The sequence below is a fragment of the Protopterus annectens genome, chromosome 6.part1, assembly GCF_019279795.1.
Source record: "Protopterus annectens isolate FY-2018-M chromosome 6.part1, PAN1.0, whole genome shotgun sequence".
Classification (NCBI taxonomy): domain Eukaryota; kingdom Metazoa; phylum Chordata; order Ceratodontiformes; family Protopteridae; genus Protopterus; species Protopterus annectens.
Window position 1 is genome coordinate 408182767 of NC_056738.1, and position 25017 is coordinate 408207783.

General features: G+C 38.4%; 1 protein-coding gene across 1 annotated transcript in view; it reads right to left on the reverse strand.

Annotated features, from left to right (window-relative positions):
• The window catches only part of LOC122805301 (solute carrier family 22 member 6-A-like), a 291374-nt gene that overhangs the window by 228622 nt on the left and 37735 nt on the right, over positions 1–25017 (reverse strand). Inside the window, exon 3 of the mRNA XM_044075389.1 lies at positions 24358–24461. Coding sequence (XP_043931324.1) covers positions 24358–24461 — 104 coding nt within the window. The remainder of the gene's footprint in view (positions 1–24357; positions 24462–25017) is intronic.

The following is a 25017-nucleotide window of genomic DNA, read 5'->3' on the forward strand; positions in this document are numbered from 1 at the left end:
AGTCTGCCAGTACTGCCACATCATCTGCATACAGCAACTTTGTTGATCTGTCCCCTCCAACCTGTCTGCTAATGTAGTCCATCACCAGTATGAACAGCAGTGGGGTCAGAGCTGAACCCTGATGTACACCCACACCCCTGGGAACCCCTCTGTGAGGCCGAACACTGTACATACTTGTGCCATTGGGTCCTTGTACATAGCTTGCACTAATTCTACCAATGTTTCTGGGACTTCAACCACTGCAGTACTGCCTTGATCAGCTTTCTTTGGACCTTGTCGTATGCTTTCTCCATGTCTAGCAATACCCAGTTGGACTCTCTCCTCATCTCTAGCTTCTTCTTAAGTATCTGTCTCAGTGCAAACATTGGGTGAGATGTGCTGCATCCTGATTTGAATCCAAACTGCTCATCTCCCATCTTACATTCTACTACTCTACATATCCATTTATCAATCACCCTCTCCAGAACTTTCATGCAATGTGATAGGAGTTTGATGCCTCTGTACTGCCCACAGTTGTGGATGTCCCCTTTGTTCTTGTACACTGGCATGAGTATATTTATTCTCCAGTCATCTGGGATATGCCTTTCTCTCCACACTGCTATTAGTGCCCTCAGGAGTCATTTCTCCCCTATGTCACCCAGCATCTTTATCATATCTGCTGTGACCTCATCTGGGCCTGCTGCTTTCCCTGACTTCATCTTCCTTAGAGCTGTTCTTACTACTTCTATGTTGGGCTCCTCTTCTTTTCTCATTGTAGGCTGTCTCTGGGGCAGTACAGCTTCTGTAGGGTTTTCTTCATTCAGAAGCTGCTGGAACTACTCCTTCCATCTGCCCTTGATGTCCTCTGGGCTGGTGACCAGGTTGTTGCTGCCAACCCTTATGAAGGATGTCTGACTATCTTCTTTATCTTTATGTCTTTGCCTTGCAACCTGATATAGCTTCTTTGTGCCCCTTACTGAGTCACTTTCCAGAAGCTGGTAGAATGCATCCGATGCCCTATTCTTTGCTATTGCAACTTCTTTCTTAGCTTCTTTGTTAGCCAACCAGTAGTCCGTCCTAACCTTGTCAGGCTTTTCTGTCTCCCACTTCTTCATGCACTCCTTTTTTCTTTTGATGACTTCCTGGACTTTTGCATTCCACCACCAGCTTTCCTTATGTACCTTATTTCCATACCTGGCTCGGCCACATATCTTTTCTGTAGTCCTAACACATGCTGCCTTTAGGTGCTATCATTCTTCTTCAGCTCCACCTATTTCCTCCTCTTCTTGGGGTGCTAGAGTCCTGAGTAATTCCTTGAACTGCTGTACTTTCTCTCCAGTCAACTTTCAGGTACCAACTTTACAATTCTAAAAAGAAACATTGTGAAATTGCAAGCTTTCCTATGTACATATAAAATGTAAGACAGGCAGTGGAGGAGAAGCTTCTCAACACCAACAATTCAAACACACTATTCTTTCAAATCGTAATACAACTAGGAAGCAAACTAATTAATTACTTGTTAAAATGTAACAAAAACGTTTGAAACCGAAAGATTAACCATAAAAATACATGTATGACATTTCTGCAGAAGCTCTCTTGACTTGCAAAGCGATCATTGCTTGACTATCAAGAAGTCTAAATGAATAAAAATTAAACAAATGACAGATTCTTTACTTGGATCACAGATATTTAAGCTTTTACAATTAGAAATCTTCCACCAACTGCCAAGCTACAATGAAATCACCATTCTACAACCTTAGTTCTGGTCCAATTCTTCAGATATCCAGAACAAACTTACATTATACTGAGTACATATTTTCTTCTTTAGGATATAAACTATGAGAAATAATAATAATAAGAAATAGAAGAGCTAACCTCTTACTCTAAATTCAGATCATAGTTTAAAGCACATCTCCCCAAAGAAACTCATTGCAAATAGCCAGTAATTATGCTTGCATGCCCTCCCCCCTTTAAACATGTTACTAATCTTATCAACATATATTATTTTTTGCATATACTTTTATACAGCTTCTTGGATTACTTAATCAAAACAACTGCATAAGCTAGTCAACATTTGCATCATTTGTATGTACTCTCAAGAATGACTCAGCAATTGGTCAATATGGCTCAGTGATCTACTCTAGTAAAAAATATAAATCAATCTATTAACTAATTATTCACTCAATCAGTCAATAAGTAGCACAAATCCTTGGGATGTTCAGACTTACACTAATACTTATAACTCTCACATAAACAGCATCATATAACCTGCTGAGTAAAGTTTGTCAGTCCAGGAATACCCAAATCTCTAATGCACAGACATCTATATCCAGCTTATGTGCTCTGTTTAACTACAAAGGAAATAATAGTCTCACCACCCAATGCACATGTAATAAGCATTTAAGTTTTTTTCCATTTCATATAAACTATGACACTATGAGAGGAGAGACTCTCTCTTCAACTATTCTTTCAGACTCGTTTTTTTTTCCCCAGTATTAGATGGGAATGAAGAAGCCCCCATCCTGACAACTCCTTCAAAAAAATTGTTCTTTCAAATTACAATGCTAACATAACTAAACTGAAAATGTTAGGTAAAACAAGTATATTAACCACATAAAATAGTATGTTGAATGTTTAGTAAATATCTTCTTGACTTTTAAACTATTGACAATATTACTGACTAATATTTAAACAGCAACTTATGACCAGTCCAAGAAAATCTCCTGAGTCTAGGAATATCTATATCTTCAATACATGAGCAGCTAGATACGAGTTCATTTGAATAATTGATATAAAAAATGATCATCTCTCTGGCTGGTACATATTTAATAAACTGTACAGTATGATATGTTTTTCCCATTCATTTCAAACTTTACCCAGATAATAAAGAAACCACACCATAAAGGGCAGTGTATCAAGCACACTGATTTTTCTCATCACATTGTTAACATAACTAAATAAAAGATCACTAGGTTACCTGACAGTAAATGATAATAACATTTTAATCAAGAAAGCAAAGTTTATTAGCTCACATATGTAGCATATTGGGTCTATATTAGAACATTGAAGTTTCAAAACTTCGAATGTTCTAATATCGAACCCTATTCAGCAAAACCTGAAAACATCAAACATACAGAACAGCTCATTTTATCCTAGGGAAAAAAAATGCTGTCCCAAAACACATACACACAACACAAGCACACCAAACAAACAGCAATCCACACACATACACCTAAAATCTTACACCTAACCCTAGACTAAACTATACACACACCACTAACTATGCACTTACCTTAACCCAAACCCTAACCCTAAGGTCCGTAACTATCGCACAGTCACCTCACCTGCGCCCTAACCCTAACTCACCTAACCCGCCCTAACCCTCATGTCCACACAATTGCACACATACCTAACCTGCACCCTAACCATAACTCACCTAATCCGCCCTAACCCTCATGTCCACACAATTGCACACATACCTAACCCGCACCCTAACCCTAAATAACCTAACCCACACTCAATCGCACACTTACCTGAACCCGACCTGTAACTTTCCACCACAGCGCTGAAAATGCAGAAGCAACAGAAATGGATAACCAAAGTCTTTCCCTAGGAAAAAATTTGGTTTTCTGTTGCTTCGATATTTTCAGCTTTCGCTGAATAGAGTTCGATATTAGAGCATTCGAAGTTTTGAAACGTCAATGTTCTAATATAGACCCTAGCATATTTTGAAATAACCCTTTAATTTGTTAAACTAGCAAATGTCCCATGGACTATTATTTAGACTCATGATAATTTACATTAATACCATTTGTACACTGTGTTATCATCAATCCAAGAAGACTTTACTATCAGTCCTATAACACGCGTGACTTCGGCATGGCTTGCTGTATCTGGTTCTTTTTAAAATAACAATGAAGGAAATAATATCCTCTCTAGCAAATACATATTCACCAAGGAACATACACAAATCTTTTCCATATTGTTCAGCTTGTTCTTCCCTTTTATTCTCCAAATCCACTGAATATGAATCACCCATCACTTAAGGCAAACTTTTATGTCCACTTCTTCTGATTCATAGTCCAGCATTTGGGGTTATTTTGAAGCCCTTCCATTTCAAATTGTGAATTGCAGAACAACTGCATTGCAGTTATCAGAACACTTTTAGAAGCCTATGAATGTCAGTTTGTATTTCATCCCATGTCACTGACATTCTTTAATAACTGGGATAAACTGTGATCATTGCTAAAATGCAGTGTCAGAAAAGTCATACTTCAAACAACATAACACCCCTCCTCTTCCCAGGCTACCAAAGCTGCTCCCACAGTTGCTACTTTTTATACCAGGAAACAGATTACATCAAGATTACCCCAAATTTCCCAAAAATTCACTCCGCAGACAACGATAGCCCGTAAATCTGCTCAGTAACAAAGGATTTGTTTGGCAATCAGGAGTGCCATTTTTTTTTTATGAAGTCGTGCAATCATTGTCTTTCTCACCCTGTATAATACCATTTAATCTCAATGTTATCATTGCCTTATCCGACAGCAAAACCAAGCACTGTTTATTGTAAACCATTTGTCCAAATATCTCAGCAACCTTAATTTGGATTTTATAAGATCTCTGTTTGTGTGGCAACATGGCATTATACAGTTCCATTAACAATTCACAACTTTCAACCTCAGAGGATTCTAGCTGCTTGGCATATTGCATCAACAGTCCCAACAACTGCCTTAACATGCATAATTATACCAAGGACAGCCCCACATCTGTCATGGATAACCACATGAACTTCATGCATAATCATACCAAGGGAATCCTCACATCTGTCACGGATAATCACATAAACAATCATGCATAATCATACCAAGGGCATCCCACCATCTTTCATGGATAATCACATAAGCACCATTTTGCCTTCCCCATTACAACCAAGCTGGGTGGCTCCCATATGGCTGACCAACACTCTCCTTCTTCTTCTTCAGAATCACTTGTTCCTCCATCATTTTTTTCTGTTGGTATCACACATGACTCACAATACCGATAATATTAAACTCTCCTAAACTAATGAACTTTGAGTAAACAAACACAACAAGTAATAATTTCAGACACAGAAACACTGAAAAGGGGTTTTAACTAAACTCACTCGGACAAACCCAGTAAGCAAAAGAAAAAAAATACAACCCAAAAAACAAACAAACAAATAAAATAAATATAAGAGTCAATGGAACTCTCAAAACACCATGAGATCTCAAAAACACATTCATTAAATGCTAATATTACTTTTATTTTCATCTTTACTTTTGCAAATTAATATTTTTTGTAGACACGTTTTTCTTCTATGCCCACTCCTACTGCTCATGAGCCCATTCATTCTCCCACCATAGAGGGTTCCCAGACATATATGTGAAACTTGAGGAGAGAGGAAATTATCCAGGCAATCATGAAGGTGCTGCATTCCCTGGTTCAAATTTACTGGTGCCAGCAATCAGGGTGTTTCTATTTTAGGCTCCATCCCTATACTTGGTGTGTGACAGGTATATTGCATCTTTCCCTTGTGTGGGAATGTTCCCTCTCACATGCAAATGGGGCCTACTCTAAGCCAAGCCCACAATTTCTATTAATAGCTACAACTTTGTCAGATGAAAGCATCTGCTTGATGTGATGCCCCTACACTGGCCCAGTAATCAAGGAGCCTCAGTCTTCACCACTGGCAACAGCTTGGGGATGTACACACTGGGAGGATGACCAGTACATACACAGTAAAGTACAATTTCCCTTTAGAGCACACAATGATCACAGTCAGTCTGGAGCTGGTTTATCCCTCTTTCTCCAGATCCCCAGTAAGACCCCCCACTGTCACAGTTATAGGGTTAAGATCTCAGCTGAGGGGTCAAGCCAAGACCTTCAGCATCCTCTCTGTCCAACCAGTGCTTTGTGTCCCTGCCCAAGTAGCTGATGCACACATACTTTGAAATTTGATTTATACACACACACACACACACACACACACACACACACACACACACACACACACACACACACACACACACCTGGGGAAGGCTAGTGCAGGTTTACTAGCTATGTCCCCTTCTTCCCAGACTATAAGGTAGTTTCCACTGCCACACACCCCTACTTATCAGCTACTATAAGACCCTTACAAAGGTTGTCCAATCCTACTGTGTAATGTTACTATTATCCAAATGGTAGTCTGACCAAGACTTGCAAGGCTATTTAGGAGTGGCCTGTACAGTGCCACCAAATGCATATACAAGTACTCTAAGAGCTTAAATATGTCTCACAAATATCAGCCACAAAGACAGGTTTAAATATATTTAATAATAAATAATAAAAGAACAAGACAATGCTCAATAACTCAGCACAGTAATTTCAGAGTTCAAAATCAGACAGGAAATATTTTAAAACAACATTGCAGGACAGTCTCAAATAAATACAGAAAACATTTGTTTTTGGTGCAGCGGTGCAGTGGTCGCATTGTTGCCTCACAGCAAGAGGTTCACCAGTTCAATTCTCAGCTGGAGTGCCTTCTGTGCAGAGTCTGCATGTCTTCCCTGCGTTTGTGTGGGTTTTCTACAGGTACACCGGTTTCCTCCCACATTACAAAGACATGTGTCTGTAGCATTTCTCCCCTGGCCTTAGCTGAGCTTTGTTCCAAGTCGGACTTTCCCAGTAAACAAATGTTAAATAAAATAAATAAAATCTGAACTAATCTTTACTATATTCCTATCTATATCTAAAATAGATACTATGCCCTAAATCTTACTTACAGCAAGGCAAGTGCAGATTGTGATGATGAGTGGATGTTCTTGCTAGATTCAAGACAAAATACAAAATGCCCAGTCTCTTCTTAAATTAATATCAAATATTACTGCTGGGTTAGCTTGGATGACATCACTTTTTGTCACCTGGATTCAGTTCCCAGGTTAAAACAGAAACTAACAGAATTTAACATGTCTGTGTGAAAAATGCATATCTCTCAGATGTTTGCTCAGGACTGTGCTAGGAAGTCACAAAGTAATACAACACCTCTGCATTTCAAACCTAGTAATTACTTCTCCCCAAGACAATACAAAACACATTTAGCTTTAGACATTGCATCTGTTACACTGAAACTGAGAGATAACTTCTCTTGTTTATGGTCCAGCTATAAAGTAAATTAACCTCAACTATTAAGTTTTGCAAGGTAACCCTTTATGTTCTAGTTTGTACTGTTAAAACATACATTTGCACAGGTATATAGTTTATATGCATTTCTGTTCTAAGTCAGCAGGGCATGCTTTGGTTACATTTTAGCTCAGTACATAACATACAGTTCTGTATAAATCATATCAATATTCACAACTGACATAGAATTATTTACAAAATTACAGATAGCTGGGCTGGCAATATTTCCCTATATCACACTTGAATTTGAGGAGCCAGCCAACCAGACCATGAACCCCTCCCACAGTGTAAGGTATCTGGGATGTGAATGCACCTCCCCCCAGTGTCTGATAGCACCCAAGCTACTATCTGAATTTAGGTTCTCTGGATCATAGTCAGGGATTTATCATTCTGTATCACAATGATGGGGTCATACCTTTGGATGCCATATAGACTGAGCTGTGTTTTGTCATGCTGATAGCAAGCACAGACTTGCCAAAATTCACTTGTTTAATGGGTTTAAGAAGTTAGCTTCTTGTACTGAAAACTTTTGGTACAGGTTGCCATCATTAAATGGAAAACAGAACAATAATGTTCTGATGAAATTCATATTATTAAAAGATTGTGCTGTTATAGTAAATACCGATACAGCTTATGCCTTTATATAAGCGTACACTTTTCAATTATAGTTAAGGCTTGCAGATACTAATTTTTTGCATTTTGCTAAAAGGAAAATATTGAATATTTAATAGATACGTACTGGACAACAGTCCTTATTAAAGTAAACTAGCTATATCACATATTGGTTAACAGATACTGAATACCTAACTGCCTTTGACTGCATGACAGAGTAACAGTCAGCATTGTTACTTCACAGTACTTGTTCTTTAGATTGGTTGGTGCTTACAGGCACCAAAAATAACAAACCACAGCCAAGAACCATACACCATGCCATGGAACCCCTCCTCACTCTACAAAAAAATGGGAAAACAATAGAATAGAGACATTTCTGCAAGGTGGCATCATACTAGCATGAGATTTTTTTCTCCCTTGTGCCTGCTCTTAAATCCAAACACCTGTGCATGGCATGTTATGATAACACTGTGGTCAATGTGCATATGCTTTCAAGTGCACCCCTTAGTGCTCCTCCTTACCCAGTCTACTTGACCTAAAGCCAGTCGACCCCCATCAGGGGGTTGTAGTCAGTGCGAATGAAAGAGCATTGAGCAAGCCTTCCAGTCCTTCCCTCCCCACCACTGACTCTCTGACAAATGGTAAAGTATTTAAAAGTAATTACAAAAATCAAGTTTCAGCACATTGCACTTACCTCACTTTATATCAGATCTGGTGACAATAGCATACATACAATGAATATCTATAACATATAATATAGATAATAGGGGACCCTTCAACACCATGTTTTATGTACATTGTATTACACAGCACAACCTTACACTATGCTTGACAGTAAATAAGGAACATTTACACTCTCTAAGCTGACCTTTAAGTGCATTTAACATTCAGCTTCCTTCTTTCTCATCCTTCCAGCACCTTTTCTCTACCTGTCCTATGTTGTCTAACTTGCCATGGGGTGGATGAGAAATTTACCACCTATTCTGGTAGACTACACTATGGATGAGTAACCATTTCAGTTAAGAAGTGTTTTTGTAGGCCCATTAAGTAATTGTCCCCAATAGCCTACTGCCTATGTCACCTGCTCCAGAGTCCCAACTCTGTTTCTCCTGTTCAAAGTAACTGTTTCATATCTTGCCAACATAACTTATGCCCACATGCTATGTTTCTCCTGTGCCATCTCGTATCTTCTCAGTATAGTTCAACATCCTCTAATCTCTGGTGATATCCTTTCCACGCTGCTCAGTGCATCTTGAATTTCCCCTGGACTCTTTCTGGCAATTGGATGCCACTTTTCTTGTATGGTCTCAAGAAGTACACAGAGTGCTCAAGTCGTGGTCTAACCAGGGCCCTGTAGGGTAGAAGCATCACCTCTTTGCTCTGCCATCGATAACGTTGATGACATGCCCTAGCATTCTGTCTGGTGCTGCTGCTACTACCTTCTTAATTTACTCCTGGTAGTCCATTCCAGATGTGCCAAACACTCCTAAATCCATTTCCACCTCTTTTTTCACCAGTTCACCTTTCTCAGTCTGAATTCACATCATGGCTATTATGGCATGAGTACATACTGTGAAGTAGATCTCAGGGTAGATAATTCAGTGACCTTCCCTTTATGGATGTTTCTATGAGTGGTACAATCAGACAGTGTTTTGTTGATCACCAGCTGTTGGCATTTTGCTCATCAAAGGGTTAACTGTGTAGCAACCCTATGTTTAATAAAAAATGGACACCTCCCTTGTATAAATAACTAATGCACATTGCATCAGTAGTCTGACAAAAGTACCCCTTCCTTGGTATCTCTAGTCATAACTATGTCCCTGATTTTGGAAGACAATCACTCAAGTTTTATAAATTCTGGGTTATGTTCTCAGATTGTGAATCACACCTACCTTCATGCTAAACTTACACCTTAGGCAAGCTAAGAGCAGAGATAAAATGTAGTATTATAAATGTTCATACTGTATTTTCAAAGTCTCAGCACAAAATGTCCGTAAACAGAATGCATTAGCTCTTTCATGACACTTATTTTACAGCTGCTAGTTTATGATGGATAAAGGTCTGTGAACTATCAACCATGTCAATAGTCAGATTACACAACATTTTCTGTTGTTATGACTTGGCAATTTTTTAACTGATTATACTCTAGAGAGAGATTTCTAAAATACAATAAACATGAGCACACATTAGCCACATAAAAGGCTATATAATAGGTTATGCTGAGCTTATCTTTATTGTTTCATGAGCAGTCAGGGCAATGTAGTAGTGTCCAGATTTTTATTGCCCATTACAGGATTCCATAACCTTATTTTTCTTCAGATAATCATTCCACAGATCTTTGCATTGTAAGTAGTTTTGCGTAGACAATAACACATTGAATAGTACCAGTTCTGCTCAGGGATTCTGCAAACTTAAGTATTGAATATTATAAAGGAAATAAAAGAAGTGGTAGTGGGATCTTTAGAAAAAAAAAAGGAGCAAATTACTTAGAAATAAAAGGATATTGTGGAAGCAATACATACAGAATAACATTCGAGGAGGAGAGAAATTTAAGGGAAGGCAAGACTTGAACAGTTGATGTAATGTTGGAATGAATGATAATTGCTAAAAAAGAAAAAAAATGTATAATGCATGAAAACAACAAAAATGTTTAGAATTATTTGTTTCTCCCTCTTTTATTAATTTGTGTGTACCTATGTCAATGTACAAAATGTGTGAATTCAATGACGATGTTTAAAAATTAATCCTCTTTTCTCCTTGTGTCCAAAATAATCTAAAAAGACTCCATATTTTAAAGCCATTATGGGAGATATGTGAATGATCCTTGAACATGTTTCAGTGCCAACTTACATATTTTCCATGATGCCTTAAAAAGCTGCAGATAGTCATTTGCATGCATTTAACTATTTGCTGGGACCTTTTCAGTTGTGTTTTCTCTGCATTTGCTTGCATCAATTGTTTCTTGTCCTCATGTTTAATTGTTACCATCACCTCTGAGTACAAAGAACATCTGGAGGATGTTTAGAAAGGTTCACAATGCTGTGGTGCTGTGCTGAATAGCACTGAGATTTTAGCTCGTTGTGGTCTGAAGTTGATTAGCTATGTATTAAAATCAGCACAGCACCAACAATCTAGGAAAGGATAAAAAGTAAATTAATGGCATCACTCATGCTACTGAATAATATCAAGGTGACCATGATATAGGTGATTGCATGACTTATGTGACAGTTGCAATGAGGTGGAGTGCCTAAGGCTATGCATGTTCACATGCATAATTAAGCGCCTAAAAGCTGTAGCATGAGCAATGTGAGCAGGTCAGATAGCACAGCAAAATACCAGCTCAGTTTGTAATATAAATAAGGAAGAAAGGGGTAGATAGAAAGCTTGAAATGGGCACGACCAAACAGAGAAACATGTACCAAGTGTAACCACAAAGAAATATAAGTGCACAAGGGAATATATGTATTGCAGGGGTGAAGGGCATATCTTTTGTTGGGACAGGTACTTTTCCTTTTTGAAGAAGAAGGGTAGAGGGGTAGTTAGCAAGGATCATCTGCAGAAAGGAAGAATGGGACAGAAAAGTAGCAGGGGCAGACAAATAAACATAAAATACAGATGGAGATAGGCAGGGAAGGTATGGCCACAAAAGGGGTGTGGCAACACTGGAGGGTTGCAGACAAACAGAGTGAAGACAGTTGGTGATAAGGAGGATTAGACTACAGGCAGAGCATATGGGGAGCAACACACAGGGAAAACAGGGCATGGACATGGTGCAGAGGGCTTGTCTGGTTAAGGGAGATCCCATACACATGTCAGTCAACAGCATGGTTAAAATAATGGGCAGGCCTTGACTCTGATGTCCCAATGGATGGGGCTGGCCGGCCATTCAACTTTATCAGCTGCCAAGGAAATTCTCCAGCTTCTCAGTGATTGCGTCTAGCTGCTGGCTCACCTTGGATGTGACCAGCTGTTGCACCTGATGTGATATGATGCTGGGGGACCTCTATGGACCAGTCTCAGAGGAGGATGAGCAGTGTATGCAATTCCCTGAAAAGTGAGCCTACCAGGTTACATTTTGCTGAGAGACCTTTATCCTAGTAATTGAAGAATAGACTAGATGGCCTGTGCAGACTTTGGTGGCTGTCACTGCTCCACATCCTGCATCACAGCAGATCTTGTACAATGATGCAACAAAAACAGAATAGAAAAAACTAATTTCAGATCAGAATCACAAATTTGATTTCAGTTTTACACTCTATGCATAAATATTAACATACCCGTTCATCTGCAGCAGGCATCTCAACTGTCTATATTTTGGAGTAACATATTTATTTTCAGGCCCAGTTTCCCCCTGTGCACGATGTATTTGTTTTTGGAGTTATGTCCTTATTTTCAAGGTTATCCCTTGCCACCATTTTCTGAATTCCTCTCAGCAAATCTGATTTTTTAAGCTGTTTAGTACACAGAAAGCCACACTATATTGCCAACATACTAATGGCAACAATAATTTAAAGAAAGAAGACATACATTTTGCATCTCCCTTTTTCTGAAGCAAAACTAAATGAACTTGTGAGGTAGAATTTTGAAATACGTTTCATTAATGTCTGCATATTTTACATTGCATCTTTGATAATGTACTTAGATTTTTCCATCATTTTTGACACTGTTATTAAATGAGTTTCTGAATAGTGCCCTACATTCCTACAGGAGGCAGGAAGAGTTATGTGCTATTTATTATTCAGATTTTATGTTAATTTAAGATGCCCAGATTTTTAGCTGGATGTACCTAATTTTCAGGGGGCCTTTGTTCCTATTTTCAATGTCTGCAGGTTGAGAAGTATGAGTCCTAGAGACCCTATTACATTCCCTCAGTTAGGCCTTCAGATTCAAGACAATATACTCTGCTGCTTGAATTATAAATAGACAGCAGTCTGTACTATGTGCCCCTGTTAACAGATGCAAGGATAGCAACAAACAATATAAATACAGTGATAAACCCCTGCATGCAGTGCTTACTAAAAATGCTGCCTCTCTTTCTCTAATGTCTGCCCCCCACTGGCAGGGGAGGGGAGGTGAGGGTAGTCCCCTTAAAGGTTGCTGTATCTAATCATGAATTGCTCATCAGAGTGGATGTTGTTGAGCGATGGCTGCCTGCACCCTAGGCATGAATAATCTCATGACCCAAGGTTGTCACACATCTAGTTGTATCACACAGTGCCTCACTGGGTCCACAGCTCTGTATCCTCCATCTCCACTCTATCCCTACACCCACTATCTTACTGAATGCAACACTTAGCCATGGCCATCCTTGGGTTCATGGACACTATTCATCTATTGCCTTTCCATATTGGAGGGCTTACAGAGGGTTTCCTGCATATACTGCCAAAGTGCTACACATCCCTCTCATAGGATACCCTCAGCCCTAACAATGTGGAGCCACACAGTACCTATGGCCAATTTGCATGACATGGAAGGTGCATTCCTAAACTGGGGATGGGATTCCTGGCTCCCTCCAGTCTGCTACCCACCTACATGCTTGTCACATCCACCTCCCATAACCCTTACATCTATGGTAATGTTTCTGTCACCTGTTACTGTGCAAATGATGATGACTGTGCCTTGCTGTCCTCTGAGAGTGCGGATATGAAATATGGGAACTGCTTGGATGACACATGTATTGTATATCTAATACTCTGTGAATTGCACACCTCACTAACAGCTGATGGAGTGGAAGCCCTTTCAGTTGATATTACAAATGCCATTTGGAAAAGGTGAGGCCTTGCTGTTAATGTGGACATGCAATCAATGGACTGTAGGACTTCACGGTAATGGATGCTGCTCTAGAATGTCCCCACAGTGGTGGTTTTCTCCCCTTTAGTTTGTGGAAATCATATATGCTCTTCCACATGCTGCAATATCATCTCGGGGAACTAATGTAGGAATTGTTCTACCGACACTGAAACTCATAATATGTCCTGTGTTAGATATTGAAAGGTCCCCATAACAAGGCTAGTTAATAATATACAAACCTTTGTGTTCACTATTTATGTATTCACTATTATTGTGAGTCCATGCATCACCCTTGATTCTACATGTGGGCAGCATATATCTAACAACTCCCATATCTTATCTCTGGTCATATGTTAGCAGCTGACAATGTCCTCCTTGTTGTGGAAGTGATGGTATGTCAGATACTACTGCGCCCATCTACATTGTGAAGGATGATGACACACAACATAGTGAACAGTGGCTCCAGAGATGGTCACCAGCACATGCAAAGGACATAGTGAACACTGGCTCCAGAGATGGTCACTAGCACATACAAAGCACATACAAACACTGGCTGCAGAGATGGTCACCAACACATGCAAAAGATATAGTGAACACTGACTCCAGATGTGGTCTCCAGAACATGCAACTCTTCCATTGCAGACTAATATGTTATCTATCTGCTAATGCTGGTGCAACTCCTTGCATCATAATGTCAGTGAAACTCCTGTGCACCACAAAAATCTTGGTGTTTGTAACAGATGTGTGCCACATCTCATTGTACTAACATCATAAATCTCTGAATTACTCTGCCATGTGTGTGTCTCCATCATTTGCATACACAATATCCCACATTAACATATCGATGTCCATCTGTGTGCCTTTATGCAGAAATCTGTATACCGTGCATGCCGCGTTAATTCTCCAGTAATGTACTCGCTCTACTTGTTTCTCCAAATTGTCCCCCACTGCAAGTCATGACTCACCATGCTATTTGTTGCAATTCTGTTTGCTAATTACTTTTGAATCCCACCCCCAGCACTTTTATAAGCCAAATGTTTCACTTTGCATATATATATATATATATATATAAATATATATATATATATATATATAAATATATATATATATGTATATAAATGTATATATATATATATATATATATATATATATATATATATATATATATATATATATACATATATAAATATATATATAGGTTGGGAGGGTGGCCTAATGGTTGAGGTGTTTGCCTTACAAACACAAGGTGCAGGGTTTGAGTCTCACAAGGGATAATTGTCTAGGCTTAAAATGGCTCGCAAGGGCAGTTAGCCTAGTATGAATCTATGAAACTATCTATGAAACTATATATATATATAAAGAGGCATCAATCTGAAAAATACATGCACTTAGGAAAGTTTGGCTGTTTGAGCTGAGTGCATGTAAAAGAATTATATACAATTGCACATTGTTGAGCCATTGTGCTGAAATATTTCATTTTCAGGGTTAATTCACATATTTATAGTCATTCACAAAAAGAGATATATGTATACAGTTTCTGTATACTCATTTATGTACTTTGTCAGGGTTTTTTCTATGCTCTTGCTTTGGGACTTCTGTCTGTCTGTCTCTGATACTGAAATCAGAGGAAATGTACAGAACTTAAAACATGAAATAGTATACTTTTTAAAGAAAATTTAATTAAAATTAAGGCTCGTCTTCTATAAGTAGTCTTTACGTAAATTAAGGACATTTACTGGCTCTTCTGGAGTCACACTTCCTCAATTCCACTTTATTGTTAGTAGACATTTGCATTGATACCTGCCGCCAGTGTAGCTCTGATGCTTTTTGACTATTACTTTTTTGAAACAAGTTAAATTAGCCAGTTGACATGTCTTGGAATCTGCTACAAACGTCTGTGTAATGTAATAATGTAACAATATAATACTTTTTGTTAAGTTCTTCTCCTCACTCAAACACCATGTCATTTATATTTCCACTCATTTTCATTCTGTCATTCTTTCAACTATCTTTAGTCACCCCAAACATGCATCTGTCTGTCACTATCTGCCTAATTTCAGTTATCCAGTATCTCTTTCCCCTACTGGTTAGAATCATTAAATCTACCCTTTTTCAACTCCTTTGCTCTTCAACTGAACCACAGAAACATGTTTCCATGCCATTTCAGCCTTCTTCTCTTATATCCTAGCCAGATTATCATATAATTTTCATGAAATCTTAAAAAAATATATCCTAAGTAACTTCATAATGCATGAACGGAAAGTTTATTCTAGGTTCTTTGGGCCAAGTGTCTCTCATCAAAGGATATAATAACTACTGTCTGTTACTACAGCTGTGCTAAAATAATACCTTCCTATTTTACTCCTTAATTTACCTTACCCAGCATAAAAACATCAGGATAAATCATCCCATTTACATGTTTAAAAGTGCACTGGTGCATTAACTAAAATAAATATATATATATTTTTTGTAAATCAGTGTCTTAAGATTAAAAAAAAATCCTTTACTTTTCTGCTAATTCCCCAACATGAGTTACTAAGTTACTGCAATTGTAAGAAAATGTGATTCAGAGGCAAGTATGGCCACAATGAGAAAAACCTCTCCTACATTTATAAATTCAGACTCCCATGCACAGACATACACATTCCCTGATATTTACACACACACACACACACACACACACACACACACACACACACACACACACACACACACACACACACACACACACACACACACACACACCAATATCTTCACTGAATTTACCTGCCCTACAAGTACACTCATATGAGTTGGTGACTGCCGTGATTTTGCAGTGGTCATGTTTTCCTCCTAAAGTAACATTTAATCCAGCCGAGTAAATTAGAGTGATGGACATTTCCAGGGGATAGCACATTGCTAATTAGCATTAGCCACTCCCCAACTGCTGTATTTGCATGCAGCTTTGTCCACGAAACCACTTTTCATGCTAAAGTTCCCACAAGAGGAAAATCTCGATGGCAGAGCAATCTGAATTCAGAAGGCTTAGTGCTTTGAGGAAACTTTCTGAGGTAAGGGTTTTCACATCATGCAAAGACTTTTTGAGTTCCAGGCAAAATCTTCTAACAAAAATCACTATTGTTATAGAGCATGGCAGAGAAACAGTGGCACTGCAAAAAGCATTCGCTTTAGGTATTATTTTGTGCTATTTTATTCAGCTAACAACTTCATCTAATGCATTAAATAATTTTATTTTAAATGACATTTATGTCTATTTTTGTTGAAAATATCTTTTATGCCCTTTATTGTTGTTTCTTAATGCTTTTACCAAAGGCCAAAAAGATTTTCTTTTCTCAATAGTTTTAGTAAAATAATCATTGTTGAAACAAGCAGTATTTGAACCATTCTTGATAGGATCATTGTTCCAAGCTGATCTGAAGACCAGTCCTTTATCTAAATAACATTAAAAAAATACTACTTTGGATCTAGGCTTGTTGATCTCTTTATACAAAGAAACCACAGCGATAGCTCTAGCCCTGGAATGCTGCAAGGTAGACTTTCTGTTAATTTCAGTGTCTGTGGTATGTTAAAACTCTCTCAAGCTATTATGACTTTGCCAAACATTCTAATATTGACCCTTGTTTCTTTATTTTGCAAGTCCTCCATTTTTTTTTTCAATTAGCTATGTATTCTGTTTTGATAAACATTCTGTGTAATTTTCTCCTTCTTCAGTTCTTCCATCTAGGATGTTCTCGGTCTCTTTTCATCTGTGTATCATGTATATTATGTTAAAAGACCATGGCAGTTAACATTTCAGTTTGTTTCATACAACTTTGCTGTATACTGTCCATTTTGCTTTTGAAATGCTCGGTTTTCTATATGAGATCTTGAGTCAATGACAGTAGTTGTTGGACATCTTTTCAAAGAGCAAAATCTCATTACTGTGTTATAGTAGAACTGATTTTCACAAGTAGATTGCTAGGTTAAGTTAGTTCAAGAACTTCACAGGAAATGTTATAATTTCTTTTACTGCATAAATCTACCTGGTCAGGAAATGTTATGAAATCTTCAGCACATAAAACTAGTTTTAAGTGATTTTTTTCCTCCAGGCTGCTTCCCCCAATAAATACCAAAGTACACAATGCCAGTGCAATGAGTTATTTACCCAACAAAACTGTAACCGACTAAACCATCCAGACAATTTACCACATCCTCCTTCCAGTCATTGATTAACCGGCCTGTGAGGTCTCAGTGTTAATCACATTCTCCTTTACTGGTTATTGTGCCAGACCATCCCTCTGATTGGCTTGTCTGTCCCCAAGCTAAGTGGTATACCGATAGTGCCCCCTTGGCCAGCATGACCATTCCATCAATGCAGCACTGTATACTACTCATTCACCCAGCATGCACCCTGCTAAACTGGCCAGGGAAAGGAATGGGGGAATGAAAAGCAGGAGAAAGCTGCACAGCAAGTGCCATCACAAATAGGGAGGAAGGAGAAGGAAATGCACCAGCTACTTTGCTGGGTTTGTGCCTGGAGCATTGCACCTCCGAGTTAAGTACCCCCAGTGCTGATACTGAGGCAGCCCACCCACCAACCAACTGTGTACATGCTTGAAGACTACATCATTTATATGCCAAATCCTTTTGTCCCCCAAGCCCACTTCCCCTAATAAATATAAAGACGCACCAGTGTGACAAGTTTATTTGCATATCAAAACTGTAACCAACTAAACCATCTAGAAAATAAGCTGCAATTAACCCTCATTCCAGTCACTGATAAACTAACCTCTGTGGCCACTGTGTTAAGGGGAACCCCTTTACCAATTAGCATGTCAGACTGCCCCACCAGTCATTATCCCCAACACAAGTGGCAGACTGATAAAGTCCCTTCAGCCAAGCATGACCATGCCACCAATACAGCATTGTATACTGCTCCCTTACTCATTATGCACCTGCTAAACTGGGCCAGGAAAGCAAGCAAAAGGGAGAGGCCACACACTGACTGCCCCTCCCCTTTTCCTGTCTATGATAAGTTGATCATTGCTAGCTATAAAATACCAGAATGTATGGCTTCCAAACTCCTGGAGTCCAACCTCCAAGAAGTGATAACATGAATACAGAAGGCATATACATTGCTATATAGTATACCCTGCGTAAGTGTCAGGTTGTTTGAATTCCAATTATATCATTGAATTATTAATATATTGATCCTACCTGTATGTTGTTTCTTCATTATATACATATAATACATCCTTTTTATTTTATTTATTTACATTTGTACTTATTTTTTTCTCCAAGTCTCCTTTCTTTTGTTAAATAGATCATAGCCATTCCAACAATAAAGGAGACAAATGCAAGTTAGGCCAATTGTGATCAATGTCCCATGAATGAATTCCATCTGATGCAACTCATACTGGATTTCTGTCCAAAATCCCAGAACTCAAAGACTGAAAAAAACAACACTAGGGAAGCCTGAAGCTTTCTGTAGTTAATAAACATTTCCAGGCAGACTCCAATGCTGTTGGACTGAAAATGGTTACCCAGACCAAATTCAGTAAGATGAAAACTTAATTATTATAGAAGTCAAACTTGTTGTTATGCTGCTGTCAAATCTCTGGAGATTCTGGATAGCAAGACTTGATACTACACTAAGGTCATACTACCTGAGTGGTTCACCAATGCATAGGCCAACCAACCTGGTGTAATGGACTTTGAAAGTTAATAACAACCAGCCCTGTAGCATACCCACATGGCCAGAAAAACATCACTTGACAATATGCCAGGTCAAAGCCCTAATATACAGCACTTTGTCCCAAACTGATGTCCACTGCATCACTTGGGCCATGATAAAATGACAGCTTATTTAAATACATCTTGAAAATAAAAGAGAACAATTAAGCATAAGGACCATCATGACCAAAACTGATGAAAGTCTGCAAAGCCCAAGAAGATCATACCCAAGTCCACTAGGTAATTTGGAATGTTGGACTTCCTTGGTAAATCTGAAACCTTTTTTATCCAATGGGAATGTGAGGAATACCCGCAAGAGGGCCAGCCTGAAAATCCAAGACCTTCTGCAGCGCAATCCACATCTCTGAGTGTCATGGGCCACAAAGTCTGAACTTAACTACTATGTCATCTAATGAGGTTCCCAGTGCCAGCTTATGAAATGTCAATGCCTCCTGTACTTGGGCAGAAGTAGGAACACTAAACCATGTCTAAAATTACTTGCTGACCCAACTTCTGCTGGTCTGCCTTGGAAGGAGCCATCAAAGCTATTCTGAATACATAGCTTGGTTGCAGCTATGAAGTATGAAGACAGGCATACCTCACCCACCTGAAATGTTTCATTGCAAAACCAAAACAAAGTTAACCATATAGTGCAAGTGTCATAACACTGACCAAAATGCTTCTTACACAATGAAATAAAAGTCCTGCCCCTAGACCACCTTGCCTCCATGGGAAACCTTTTTCCTTTCCCCAGCTTAGCAAAAGCCTGCCAATAACCCAAAGTTTGTAACCAAAGATCTTTCCATTTTTTTGTTTAAATACATTATGCCATATATGGTTCCTAGGACAGATGGCTTGAGTGAATTCAAGCAAAGAAATAATTGCACCAGCCATTCTGCTGGGTCTGCACCTGGAGCACTGTGTCTCCATGCTAAATATCCCTCCAGTGTTTATACTAAGGAGGCATCACCACCAAGTGGCTGTGCACAAGCTTGGATACATTTTCTGCCTTTTGTAAAAATGTTCCTCTCAGAATTAAAAACCTGCTGAAGAGCTTCACTAAGATCCTGCTACTCTGTCATGCAAGTCATGCTACACCCTCATGGGAAAGTCTCCCATTGCGTGAAACATTCAGTAATCTATAGAGAATGGGTAAATTGTACTTTAAACACTGATTAGGGAACAAATGTTCTCCAGCAGAGTGGTAATGTACAGGTAGTGACTGCTGAAAAACAAATCTTCCGCTTCACGGCAGCAAATGAATCAGCTGTAAAGTTCAGACAATTAAAATATAAATGGCTGCCATTTTTACACTCCTCAAACAACCCTTTACTGTATAGGAAGCATAAAATATAAAGAAAAAAATAAATAAAATAAAGAAAAATGTGTGTGGGCATGTGTGTGTGTGTGTGTGTGTTTGTGTGTGTGTGTGTATATATATATATATATATATATATATATGGATCTACTTCTAAAGCTTGAAATTTCAAAACTTCGAATTTCAAATGGCTGAGACCAGAAGACTGAATTTTTGAAACTTTGAAAACAAAATAAAAAAAAAAAAAAAAAAATGTTTATGTTTTTACAGGGGGAAAGCCTCCTGCACTCCCCACACTTCCTGCTAAATAAATATGCCAACTCTTAGGTCACACTGCAATGAGGAAAATGGTAAATATCCCATTCCACGCTGTATGGTGGTCTCCATTCAAAATGTTTGAAGTTTCAAAACTTTGATCTTATGGCCTCGGCCGTTTGAAGTTCGAAGTTTTGAAACTTCAAGCTTCTTAAGGGGAATCCATATATATATATATATATATATATATATATATATATATATAAATTAACAGTGCATTCTCTAATAACAACATTGCCCTCCAGGGTGTATATTATTGTGGAAATAATACCCTTTGAGGGGTGTAGGGGCCCTCTGCCTGTGGTGTCAGGCCTCAGAATATGCTGGGTGTGTATTATTTTGACAATAACACACAACCTGTTGGGTATTATTGCTTGTGCGGCAACACTGTACCCAATTTCTTGTTCAAACACTTACATCACCATTGCTTTAATTTTCTCAGATTTTGCTGCACATACATGGACAGCACTATGAAACTAGGAAATGTGTCCCATCTCCAAGAAGTGATAACCTGAATACAGAAGGCATATATATTACTACATGTATTTACACAATAAATACACAAAAAAAATAATTAAAAAAAAAAAAAAAAAGAAAAAGCACTGTTTTTGTTTCATCCGAGGATGTGCTCGAGTTTAGTCATGGTTCTCTGTGCTGCCCTCTTTCCTGTAATAAACTATGAATTGAATGTCTCTTTCTTGATACCTTATTTAACAGCTTTAGGAGAAGTGATTTATTATTAGTGATTGTGCACTTTTCTTTCTTTTCTTTTTTTATTTTTTATTTGGTTTTAAAACAATAGATAAATCAGGTGTACTTTATTCCCCCGAAAGCTGAATCGCTCGAATACAACTCACATGAACCATAATGAGTGAAACGCAAATACGTTGAATGCACCTAACCATGAAATCCGAAATCTCTGACTCTCATAGTTGGCCAACCCCACTGCCCGCAACATACTACCTACCGAAACACAGTAAAAAACACCACATACACACACTAACCAAAACCCTACTTCTAACCCTAAAGTAAAGCACCAAAACTCTACTTCTAACCTTACACTAAATCCTATATACACAACTATCTATGCACTATCCTTAACCCCTCCCTAACCCTAAGGTCCATAACTACCGCCCACTTACCCTACTGAGCTATACCCAAACAAACTAAATATTCCACATGCACTTAACAAAACCCTACACTAAACCTTACATAATTACCTATCTATGCACTTACCTTAACCTGCACCCTAACCCTAAGGTCCGCAACTATCGCACACTTACCTTACAGAGCTATTCCGCAGCCGGGCCACCTATGCGAATTTGATATTTCCACTTTTGCGGTTTAGTGCGTTCGATGTACTCACGTTTCAGTCATTATGTGTCGCGCGGATTGTATTCGAGTGATTCAGCTTTCGCGGGAAGAAAGTAGACCCGATAAATCAATTATAAAATGAACAATAACTATTTACATAGGTTCACAGCTGATCAATACATCAAAGTTATACATAACAATTAATATTTTTCAAGCAAGTCTTTAAGTTTAAGTCAAGAGTTATATGACTGTAATATTAGAAGTTCTCATCTTTATATTTTTTCCATACTAATAAATTCAGCACTTAAGGGGGTAATTTTACTTTTCCAATTTTTAGTAATTACTTTCTTGCAGTGCATGAAGCTTGCAGCACAACCAAACCTATGTTTGTAGTGAGACAGATACAGGAAAATAAGGCAAACATGAGGAAAGTGTCAAAGTAGACATGCCTACACTTGGAGGAAAGCACATGGTAACGTCCCAAGAAAGCTGATATGGGCAGTTGCACAAAGGACTGAAGTCCCTGAAACATTAGTAGAATTAGTGCAAGCTATGTACAAAGACCCAATGACACAAATACAGACAGTGCACACACTCACAGTGGTGTTACCAGTGGGAACGGGTGTGTATCAGGGTTCATTTCCCAGCCCACTGATGTTTATATTGGTGATGGTCTACACTGACAAACAGCTTGGTGAGGACAGATCAACAAACCTGCTGTATGTAGATGATGTGGTATGACAAACAGACTTTGAAGACACATAGGATGAAACTGCAATCAGACAAGACAGTTATCATGGCAGCAAATAAGGGAAATCCGAAGAAAATGAAAGTTGAGATAAAAGGGAAAATAGACTGGGTTACCAGTCTCAAGTATCTGGTAGGAGTGGTTGAGTTAAAGGAAAATCTGAATGAGGGCATCAAAGCCTGAACCAGAGGGGCCGCACAGAATGTCAGGGGTAGTGTGTGTGTGTGTGTGTGTGTGTGTGTGTGTGTGTGTGTGTGTGTGTGTGTGTGTGTGTGTGTGTGTGTGTGTGTGCACGTGTGTGCGTGCGTGTGTATGTATGTGTGTGTGTGTGTGTGTGTGTGTGTGTGTGTGTGTGTGTGTGTGTGTGTGTGTGTGTGTGTGTGTGTGTGTGTGAGAAAGAGAAGTAAGGTATACAAAACAGCAGTGCAACAGTACTCCTGTATGGTACAGAAAGGTGGGCAGTGAAGGCAGAGCAGTTGAGGAAGCTAGTGAGGTGATGGAGATGAAGTACATGAAACAGATAGTAGGATGTCCACTTTAGGTAAATGAAGAAATAATGACATTAGAGCAGAAGCTAAAGTAGTTCCAGTTGCAGAGAAAGCAAAGGAAAACAGATTATGTCAGTTTGTGCACATATGACATGTGCATAAAATTAGAATGATCTGGTGAAGAAGATTTGAAGAGACAGAAAGAAGGCAAGAGGGTATGAGGATGTCTAGCAAATGGATGACTGGATTGCATGACAGAAGTCTTATGACAGTCAGGCATGACTGTCCAAGAAGGTAGTAGGTTGGAATTGAATCAAGAGAGGTGGTGATATTTGATGAGATGCTCTGACCTCATGTAGAAAATGTGAAAAAGGGGGTGATGATGATGATGTTTCATTTCTCATCTTTATGAACCTCATCCCATGAGTTTAACCCTATAATCTGGTTTGCTGCTTGAGTCAAATTAAATTCCCATTCCTTGTTTCTATTATCACTCTTAATTCACCTCCTTTTGTCAGATATCAAAACTTACCTAGATGCTTCAATTATTCTTTGTATTCAGTTAAATAAGCAAACTGGCAAACAAAATGTGTTAATACAGTAGGCTTCTTGCAAGGGCCACAGTCAAACTTGTGGTGTAACCATGAACCAGCTGGAGGGAGTCCATTCAAGTTCACTATAAATCTATGGACAACATGACTGAGTAATTTGGTCATACCTATGGAAAAAAATTATCTGTTTACATTCTGATATCGATTTTAGATTATACTTTTCCACTCTGAAGGCATGTAATGTTCTGCTTCTGTGGCAAAGAAAGGCAATAAAACTATGCAGTGCAGACATTTTGCAGTACATTACTGTACAATAAAGTAATGTAGGAAACTGGCATTACCTACCTGTCAGATAGTCCTCCAAACACAATGGATCCTAGCAACAGCCCACCCATATATACACTTTGGCCAATCTGTTTTAGGGATCGCCTCTCACACACTAGATCCCACTGTTGAGAAAAAGACAAAAATTGTTTAGTTGTATAATTCCTAGCTATACAGATTATCAAAATGTGAGTTGAAGTCCAACTATTTTCAACTTCTTATCAACAAGAGAATACAAAAATGAAGAAACTTAGTTAAATCTTTACAGCTTTCTGTAAATCAAAAGTTGCACAAACTTTTTGAATAAAATATCTTTGCCAATATTCATATAAAACATGTTGTTGTTGTTGTGTGAATACTGAGATGATTAATCTCAGTTTATTTTAAACAAGCCTGTTCTGTCCAGAACATTGATAAATGTTTGACTTTGCCAGCAGACCAAAAAATCTGAAGGTCTGTGGTATACCAGTAATTTCATGGGACCTCTACTTAAATTTGTTTAAAAGATGTGTTCATGTAGTTCTTTATCCCAATGAACTTTACAGACACACTGCTAAATGTACTAGTGCAGATGGCAAAGCCCTGTAATCAGAAAGTGCAGTCTTTATGCAAGAAAACATTCACAGTGACATTGTAAAAAAAGATATTTAACGAAATCTGTAAGCATAAACCATGATAAAT